Here is a 9,775-nt window from a genome sequence, read left to right on the forward strand (position 1 = left end):
AGTTTTAGAATTCCGATTGATACAGATTGATACAGTCGTTATACGATGGAATGTATATTTCAGAAGATGTGAGGGACCCAAAACCAGGGAAATTCCCTATATTCACAAGAGAATTACAACATAGAAGAAAACCAGTCCAAATAACAGCAGGTTAGTGTTTTAGATAATCACTGAACCACATTACCCAACAGGCTGTTTGATGAAGGAGAGCTCTGTTCACTAAACCATGGATCTTGCACGGAAACAGGGGAGCACCCTGTTGCCAGCTCCATCGACAGGACGCATTCGCTCCTCTGTGGGACCACCAACCTCTTACTCCCCATGGATGCTGTCTTCTTTGACATCGTCCGTGAATTAATACTGTTGTGTGATGGCGATGAGAATGACGAAACCGATGAAGCATCACAAACATTCTCCTCCCCTTGGGCCCACCCACTGAGCCTGATGTAGTCCAGCTCAGCTGCCACTTCCATCATAGAAGGCCTCATGTCCCTGTGGAATGCAAGGCATCGGAAAGCCACCTCAGCCACTTTGTGGATGGACGAGAGGGTCCATGCATCTCGGTGTGGCTCTAGAAAGGGGTCTATGATTTCATCTATACACCCTTTGCCAATTTTATCAATGGCAAGTGCAGCCAAATTCACTTCGGTGTGCACCCGAGAAAAGTCTACCACCTTTAATGCAGTTATGATCTCAACCAGCACCACTCCAAAGCTGTAAACGTCGCTCTTGTCGGAGAGATGGAAGTTCTGATGGTATTGAGGGTCCAGATACCCCGGAGTCCCTTGTGGGGCTGTCGAAATATGCGATGATTCGGTCATGCCAAGCCTTGAAAGACCGAAATCTGCTACCTTCGAGTTGAAATTGAAGTCCAAGAGGATGTTGCTTGACTTGATGTCCCGATGATATATCGGAGGGTTCATGGCTGTGTGCATATGGGCAATGGCCTTAGCAGTTTCTGTTGCAATGGTAAGGCGGACTGTCCAAGGTAGGCCAGGGCCCCGCTCTCTCTGCAGGTGCTCAGATAGAGTTCCATTGGGCATGAACTCATACACCAGGATCTGTTCACCTCTCTCTATACAACAACCAAGAAGGCGGACGAGGTTTGGGTGGCTGACTGTTGAAAGGAGTTTGATCTCATTCATGACTTGATTAATCCCATCGGTGTCTCGATGCCTGATCTTTTTGACAGCAACCAATTCATCGTTGTGAAGTTTTCCTGCATATACCGTCCCATAGGCCCCAGTTCCTAGCCTTTGTTTCTCAGAAAAGCCATTCGTGGCCCTCTCGATCTCTCTGTAGGGGTAGAAAGGGACAGTGCAGGATCCTGCAGCTTCAGACAGTAGACGTCTTGTGCTATTCTGGCTTCTCATGGACAAGGAACGTCGTCTGATGTAGCAGCATAGCACAGCCAGGCCAGCCATTATAGTACCCCCTGTTAGAATGCCTGAGAAGAGAAAGGTTCCAACTGAGAAATAGAAATCATGGCTCTGAAAATAAGAACATGGACCGTCTTCACTGATCATAATAAGAGCATCATGTATTGAATTTTCTAATAAATTAAACTGAAAATGCAGGAAGGAGTGTGCTCAGGCATATTTAGTTGACAATCATTCGACAAAGGGCACGTTTGGTTGCCACTTAAAAAAAAAGAAAGATTTCGTCTCATTTTAGTACATCCATTATTATGTATTAGAGACCATAGTTTAGGGTGCATTTGTTGTACTGAATATCATGAAATTTCACAACATTTTGCGATTAATCAGTCTAATTTGGTGCAAATTTTCAAATGATATTTCATGGAATTTGGTGGTGATCAAGCACGCCCTTATATAAATCGCTGATTATAAGGGTGCGTTTGGTTGCGCCAAAGATCAAATTTCATGATATTTTTCACAACATTAGCCTGATTAATCATGAAATATTATGATATTCAGCACAAACCAAACACACCCTGATACATAGTTACAATTAGTTTAAATAAAATGTGACGAAGTTATTTTTAAGTGGCACCCAAACAGGCCAATTGATTTCATGTACATCCTTTAGCATTATAGCTTGGGACTATTGCATATTTCGCACCATAGAAATATCAAATGCATTCCATTCCTTTCTAACCATTATCAAATTACACAATGCGGCAAACATTATGTGGGTGGGACCCACAGCAGCCGAGTCATTACCTCTTGAAAAATTAGAGGCCACACAAGGTGGAAGAACTTGCAAGTTTGTCAGGGACCACTAGATAGGTGCTGTGTCTAGTCTCAGTCACTGAGTCTGATCAAAGTCCTAGAAGAACCAAGAAATTTGAGTGGAGAAATGAGATGCTCTTCACATGGGGAAGTTGATTGGGTGTTAAAGCCGAACAAGGTGTTATCCCTGACGTGGCGCCATTTAATTGGCTTGCAGAAGCTGTCAGAGGGGGCCCACCAACTTTCGCAGGTCAACCCTTCTTGGATAGGCATCCGCAAGCCAATGAAATAGCACCATGTCAGGGATACCACCTTGTTGGGTATTACTTTCTCCCCATCACATGAGCCTGTTTCCAATCCCACTCCTGTTTCCAATCCCACTCAGATCACTTCTATCAGAATCCTTTCTTTCATATAACTGTGACCCAACTGATTTGGCTAGACTAATTTTAGGCTAGAGGCACCTGCTTCATGACTCTTATCTGATGACAGCACCGGATCCCATGTAAATGTGCTACAAGAGCAGATGTAGCAACTAGGACTAGAATCCAGAAGAAGTAGCCTTATCAGGGCTCTTTGCAACTACTAGACCATGCCATTAGCAAGGTGGGCCCAACACCTTATGAAAATCACATACTAGAAAGACTGGCAACACTAATCTTAATGAGATGATGATAAGCTTCACAAAGTCACCACTGGCCTCAAAAGTCCACCTGATTTCACCCTCTCATCACATCAAGTTATGAGCATGTGGGGCCCACCATTCGCTATCCCTTCTACAGAGAATCAGAGCAGCCCATCAAGGGCGGCCGCAACAAATTTTCATTGTTAAATGCTGAAAGGTTTTGGTATGACGGTTACAGCTTCCTGATGCACCAGTCCTCATAGGCAGGGCCATGTTTCGGTAATCCAGATTTTTTATCAGATGGGTCACCTAATGAATGGAGGATGAACCAAATGTATTCAAAATTGCAAGATCCAAGGCATCCAAATCTTTGGCCCTTTCAGGACAGCTGATATATATATATATATATATATATATATATATATATATGTGTGTGTGTGTGTGTGTGTGTGTGTGTGTGTGTGTGTGTGTGTGAAATGGCACTATAAGGTCAACTTCATGGGAACTTCCCACCTGAATTTTGGATGCAGCTGAAACTTAGTATGACCCCTCATCCTAGTGGGACACACACAATGGATGGGCTGGATTTATGAACCACCTCTCAGTGGGCCCAATAACTAATTATGTAGATTTTAATGGGAGGATAACTCCTCTCAACTGTTGTATGTGGTGTGGCCCACCCGAGTCATGGATTGACTTGATTTTTAAGCAAGTGGGCCACCTTGGAATGGTGCATCTAACTGATGGTGTTGATGTTTGACATACATCATGGTGGGCCACACACAGCTCGACCTCATAGTACCATTTCCCTTCCTGATCGACGGGTCAGGATCTTCCAATCTGGAAAATACTTGGGGCCCATCGGATCAACCACTTGGATCACCAAAACCCCTGAAGGGACAGTGAGAACGGGAACACCAAACAGTCCATAATACATCAGAAACCTATGGCTATGATTCGTCCAAAGTAAATTGATCTAGATCTGATATGTGTTTTCCTTCATAGGGCAAAAACTGAGTTTACCTCCAACGAGAACTCCAACCCGATTCTTCCCACAGTGCCCGGACATGTACCTTGACGGACTGCATCTGACAGAGACTGTAATCCAAAATCAAATTTTAAAAAAAAAAAAAAATTAAAAAAAAAAAAAAATCAAGGGTCAGTAAAAGACAGAAATCATTCTTGTACGATGTCAAAAATGGCTGCATTAAGATACATTTGACCGAATGTGAACACATTTTTAAAAATAATAAAATAATATTAATAAAAAACAATACAAGAAGAGTCCTGAACGTAATGGACCGTAACCGGGAAATTACCATAATACCACAGATGCATTTGGGAAATTGGGGTGAGAATTCTGGATTTATTATTTTTTTTTTTTTTGTTTGATTGACTTTCATAATTTGAAAAGAACGGTCGTTGGGTGAGTTCACATGAAATGATGCGTGGGAGTTGATAGGATCAAAGCCAGAAAGACTTGGAATCCTCTGCAACACGGAAGCGGATTAGTGGGTGTACCACACACCACTGACCTGGCTGGTGTGTTGATGTCATGAGTCATGTGTAATATCAAAACCGTCCATCAATTTGAAGAGCTCGTGGTAAGGCTTGAGCCCAAAAATAAGACTTATCCAAGGCTCAAGTGGACCACAATGTACAGAGCAGTGGGAGATTGAACTTCTACCATGGAAACCTTCTTTGGAGTCAGTTTTCGATCAATCTGATATTTGTTTTTACTCTTCATCCAGGTCTGTGTGACCTTATGGATAGATTGGATGGAAAATAAACATTATAGTGGGCCTTAAGAATATTTCAATGGTGGGAATCATTGTTTCCACTGTTATCTGTGGTGTGGTCCACTTGAGATTTGGATACGTCTCATTTTTGGGATCATGGAATAAAATGATCTCGCCAAATGGATGGACGGTGTGGATATAATAAATATATCATTGTGGGGCCCACGTAGCTTTGACCTCCTTCCAACCGTTCATGCGTTCCAGGGGTCAAGGAGCTGACACGTACACACAACAGACAGGTCGGTGGTGTACGGTGCACCTGCTAATCCGCTTCCCGCTGCAACACCAACCTCTTTGGGGACCACCATGTTGTATGTGTTAAATCCAGTCCATCTATCAGGTATGGTCCATGATGCTAGGTCATGGGGCTAAATGTACAAAAATCAGTCTGATTAAAAATCCATACGGGCCACAACGTGCGAACTTAGAGGTTTTAGGACAATTTTACATTGTTCCCATTCGTGCGTCCCACCTGAATTTTCTATCAATACGATCTTTCATAAGCACAGCAATCATAACGTTTGTCACAAGATGGACGGAGTGGATTTCACATATGCAACATGATGACCCTAGAGAGGTTGGGCGTTCCAGTCCCCGAAGAGAAAGCAGGTAGTTAACGGTCAAACATTCAGTGGCGTAAATGGAAGAGAATTGATGGATAGGATTGTCTGATAGTTTTTATTTTTGAAATATAAGCCATCCATGCTAGGGGTCACTGGATGGGTGGACCGGATTGATGCATCAACCTGACACGTGTACTGGGTCCACCATATCATCTAGTGCACATGATGTGTTAGGTCGACATCACATAAATCGCCTTCTTTATGCGTGATTTGACCGTAACCTTCCTTGATGATTACGTTTGACCCAAGAGACATCTCATATTTGCTAATGCTGCCAAGATGCCATCACCACGCGTAGGCGCAACTTGGTCATTTCCGGATATTTTTTGATATATGTGTACAAGCTGGCCAGTCGCCACAGGAACCTTTGCACCGTACGAATGCCAGCCTCGCCAGCGTGCGGTATCTGAGCGGTACGTGAGGAGGGCCTTACATTGAAGAGGTCTGGCACAAACTCAAGCCGGTCAACTTGTTAGGTTGGCTACTTCCTTGCTAAGAGGATATATATATATATATATATATAGAAGCTAGCCAACCGTAATTCAGGGTAAGGGTAAATAGCCTGTAAATAGCCCGTTGTTACAATTTCACCTCTTTGAAAATAAGAAGGTATTCCTGCTCGGAAAAACGGTTCAAAATGACGGACATAAATTTGTAGGCTCCACCGTCATATACATGAGATATTCGGTTTATCCATCCATTTTACCGTAACATCTTGCGGCGTGAGCTGAAAAAAGAGAAAAATTTAACATTCAAGTGACCCACGCCAAAGTAAATAGTGGTCCAGGAAGTTTTCAATGGTAAGTGCTCCATCATTTTTACTGTGGTGTGGTCCACTTGAACTTTGAATCTGCCTCAATTTTTATTGCGCATGCCCTAAATTCATTTGGCATGATGGTGTACGGTGTGGATAATCCGCATTCATCATGATGGCCCCCGTATGTTAGGAGCCTCCTTCCTTTTTGCATTGAAAAAAGTAAAAGTCCAATCAACATGGGTAACGATAGAGGTATTCACCAGTGAAATAATCATTACCCATTTCTCCTATGACTGCGGCGTACACGACATGTCTAGTAGGTCCCACGTGTCCACCAATGACAGCCCAAAGACCGAGTGGGTCCCAACAGAAGGGCTATCCAATGAACAAGCGGCTTATTCATTCCACACGCGTTAAGATCCGTAAATAACCAAACGTGGGAGTACGCGAAACAATGAAACACGCGTGTGAGACCTAAGCTTTCCTCAATTGGGCAATCGTAACCATTCAATTAGTGCCCTACGGATCAACGGCTAAGAATAGAAATATAACAGGCGTTCATATTCAACTAAAAACGGTCCTAATATCGCGGAGATTTTTGAGACATGCTACACCATGACTCAAAAAACCAATGGTCTAGACTTTTGAACCACGGGTCCTGCGGATAGATGCGCGCCACGTATTATATATATATATATAATGCCCCGGCAGAGTGTGATGGATAATACGCAGGTTCTAATCAAACTTAATCGATCAACTTAAGAGAAACAGTTCAGATGTATTGTTATGAACCAAAAATTACGTTTTATTTGATTATCTAACTATCAGATTGATAGACATTTATTTAACGGTTGAATATTATTTTAAAAATCCAATTGTCTTATTTCAATAAACAAGTGTAAACAAATCTAAGGCCAGGATTATTCAGCTAATCTGATTTTTGGATTCTGTTCGACAATTTACTGATTTGAGTTAATATGTGTCACGTGTACTGTTTCTAGATGTATGTGTATCAAGCGTTATAAGAATCCGGAGTATCATATAAACCACTACGAACCCCCTTGCGGCATCCGGACCATTCAAAAGCTGGCCCCCGCTCTCACGCCGGTCAGCTGATAATTGGGACCCACGATATCAGTAACGCTCTTAAATGCCAGCGTAGAGCACATAAATGGTACCGACCGTCCAAACCAACGGCCAGGATGTCCGCGAGTATGATACTAATCCTACTCGCGCGTTAACTTATCGATTCTTCAGGTAAAAAAGGGGCACGGAAAACTCACCTCTATGACAACCGTCGCCGCCCACAAACCCATCCCCTTCAAAGCCCTCGTCGCACCGGCACCGGAATCCTTTCCCTTTGTCCGTCGGCGTAGTAAGATTCTGACAGCTGGCGTTCTTCGAGCATTCGTTCGACCCACCACATTCCCCATCCATCCACCACCCCAACTCCACCGTTTGGAAATCTAGCGACACCGCCGTATCGTTGCGAATGTCCACCGCGACGGACGAGAACAGGTACTGACATCCGCTTTCCGAAATATCGAATTCCATGAAATCTCTGGCGTCCTTCGAATAGCAGCTGACGCTTTCGTTCCTGGAACTGCAGTTTAGATAATCTAACCTACGATCCAGCAGAGCTATAGGTATTGCGCAACCCGAGACAACCGAGCTGCAGTTTTGCAGCAGCAGCCCGTTCCGCCACGTCGGCGCGTAGTTCTGACCGAAGAGATCTCTGACGGTTGTGATCGGACGGCCGCATTTCGCTGGCAGATCGAGCAGGAGAGCTTCCGGCGTAACGTTTCGGACACGGAAATCGCCGACATGGATTTCCCCGTGGGTGCAAGTCAAACGGATTTGGCAGCCGTCAGAGAATCCGAACGGGTACGGGACAGGCGGGACACCACCGCACGAGCGATTGCAGGCGCTGGGTCGTTGAGCGGCGACGATGGGCAAAACGAGAATTGCGAAGAGGCAGAGTCGAAGTGGAGGGAAAGTCATCTTCCGGAGTAGAAAAGACGGGATTTTTCGACTCGGTAAGCAGAAAAAAGGTTCGATTTCTCAGATGATTTGAGTGATCGATCGGGAAAGATCGGACGGCTGAAAATCGAGGGCTGCGATTGATTGACGGCGTGAAAAGGATCTCCCCTGCAATTCTTCAAAATGATTTGAAATTTCTGTGAGATTTAGTAGAATCGTAGATTTCGTCACGACTGCGATTGCTGGTTTTTCCGTTCCTTGTACTTCGTTTTGGAATTTAGGGTTTGGCTTTGAGGAGATAGGGAAAAAGGGTTCTGGAATTTCAGGAAAGCCTCTATCTTTTTACGCTTCTCTCTCTCTCTCTGCCTTTCCACCTCCAAGCGTAAATACATTCGAGTCTTCGAATTTTTATTGCTGAGTGACGGAAATACCCTTGACTTTCTGCAAAGGGATAGTAGACGAGGTAAACAGACGAAAATACCCCTCTTTCTGGGTGAAATAACCGAATCAATGCAAGGTTTTTCAAGTAGCTCTTACGGACGCGGATTGCGTACTAACTCAGTACGCTATGCTCTTTGGGGCCCACCGTCATGGATGGTTCTTATTCACGCCGTCCATCAGTTTTATCAGATCATTTTAGCGAACGATCCCAAAATAGAAGCATATAAAGATCTTAAGTTGAGCACACCACATAAAAAAGTAGGGATAATAGCCTCCACCGTTGAAGCCTTCCTAGGTCCCACAGTAATGTTTATTTGTCATCCAACCTGTTTATAAGGTCACACAGACACGGATGAAGGTTAAACACAAATATCAGCTTGATGCAAAACTTATATGGTTCCAAGAAGTTTCCAGCGGTAGGGATTCAACTCCCACTGTTTCTGTGGTGTGGTACAGTAGCTTTGGATATGCTTGAATTTTCGGATCATGGTCTAAAAAGATATGATAAAATGGATGGACGGCGTGGATAATACACATACATCACGGTGGGCCCACCTACATCACCGTTGAAACGCTCTTAAGGCGCACATACATCCTCGTCCAGCAATTCGTTGCTCTGACAGAGTATTATGGATGATTAAGCTTATTTAATCATCGGAAGATCAGATGGACCTTCGTTGGACGGTTAATAATGAAAAAAATCCAATGGTCTTATTACATGTGCTTGTTTCCACTAATCAAGGTTGGTATTGTTCAACTAGTCTTAGACTGTAAATTAAGGACGTTGGTTTCCATACTTTAGTCCGTTTGAGTTAATATAAATTACGTTTACCATTTCTAGTTGCCTGTATCATCAGTAGAGCTGAGCATGGGACGACTCGACTTGGTAATTTTGACTTGTCCGACTCATTCATATCCGACCCAATGTGATTTAAGTAGGTGAGTCAATTTTAATCGAGTTAGCTTTGTTCAATCTAAACTCAAATCAAGTTGAGTTCAAAGAAACTAACAATTTAACTTGATTCAACTCATACATATATATTTAAAAAAAAAAAAAAACTCAAATATGATGTTGCTTATCTAAGATGTTATCTAGCTAATGGAGAGGCTGCAATTCTAACTCGGTGCTAACTCGACCCAATTCGGTACTTGTGATCAAGTAGGACTCAGTCCGGATTAATTGAGGCCAGACTCGGAATTGGATCAGGCCAAGCATGCTAGACTCGGTACCAAATTGAGTCGAGTTCAAATTAGCCCTAACTCAGTCCCACTCGGCTCGATGCCCAACTCTAGGCATAAGGAGCGAGCGTATCGATTTAACTCCCAAATTTGAGGTCCACTGCCTTCTTTTTTAGACA

General features: G+C 43.5%; 1 protein-coding gene and 1 long non-coding RNA gene across 4 annotated transcripts; one reads left to right on the forward strand and one right to left on the reverse strand.

The window, feature by feature from the left end:
- Positions 1-30: 30 nt before the first annotated feature.
- On the reverse strand, positions 31-7,997 carry LOC131218585 (wall-associated receptor kinase-like 14). Of its 3 annotated transcripts, none has more exons than XM_058213204.1 (3): positions 7,280-7,997; positions 3,841-3,915; positions 31-1,447 (listed from the first exon to the last, which is right to left on the reverse strand). In XM_058213204.1, the coding sequence occupies exons 1-3, from the start codon at positions 7,995-7,997 to the stop codon at positions 168-170; spliced, it is 2,073 nt and encodes a 690-aa protein (XP_058069187.1). In that variant the 3' UTR covers positions 31-167. The 3 variants fall into 3 exon arrangements, with proteins under 3 accessions (XP_058069187.1, XP_058069186.1, XP_058069189.1); XM_058213203.1 differs by having other exon boundaries at positions 31-1,468; XM_058213206.1 differs by lacking the exon at positions 3,841-3,915.
- On the forward strand, positions 7,377-8,285 carry LOC131218587 (uncharacterized). Its single transcript, XR_009157779.1, has 2 exons — positions 7,377-7,514; positions 7,606-8,285. It is a non-coding gene; the product is annotated as an uncharacterized LOC131218587 (long non-coding RNA).
- Positions 8,286-9,775: the final 1,490 nt, after the last annotated feature.

The sequence above is a fragment of the Magnolia sinica genome, chromosome 11 (assembly GCF_029962835.1).
Source record: "Magnolia sinica isolate HGM2019 chromosome 11, MsV1, whole genome shotgun sequence".
NCBI lineage: Eukaryota > Viridiplantae > Streptophyta > Magnoliopsida > Magnoliales > Magnoliaceae > Magnolia > Magnolia sinica.

Bases quoted from the DNA above. Each gene is read 5' to 3' on its own strand.
- LOC131218585 (XM_058213203.1), bottom strand. From the start codon at position 7,997: ATGACTTTCCCTCCACTTCGACTCTGCCTCTTCGCAATTCTCGTTTTG. The intron at 3,916-7,279 runs GTGAGTTTTCCG...TTTGGATTACAG, and splicing joins CGGCGACGGTTGTCATAGAG to TCTCTGTCAGATGCAGTCCG. The intron at 1,469-3,840 runs GTAAACTCAGTT...TCTATTTCTCAG, and splicing joins GGTTGGAGTTCTCGTTGGAG to TTGGAACCTTTCTCTTCTCA.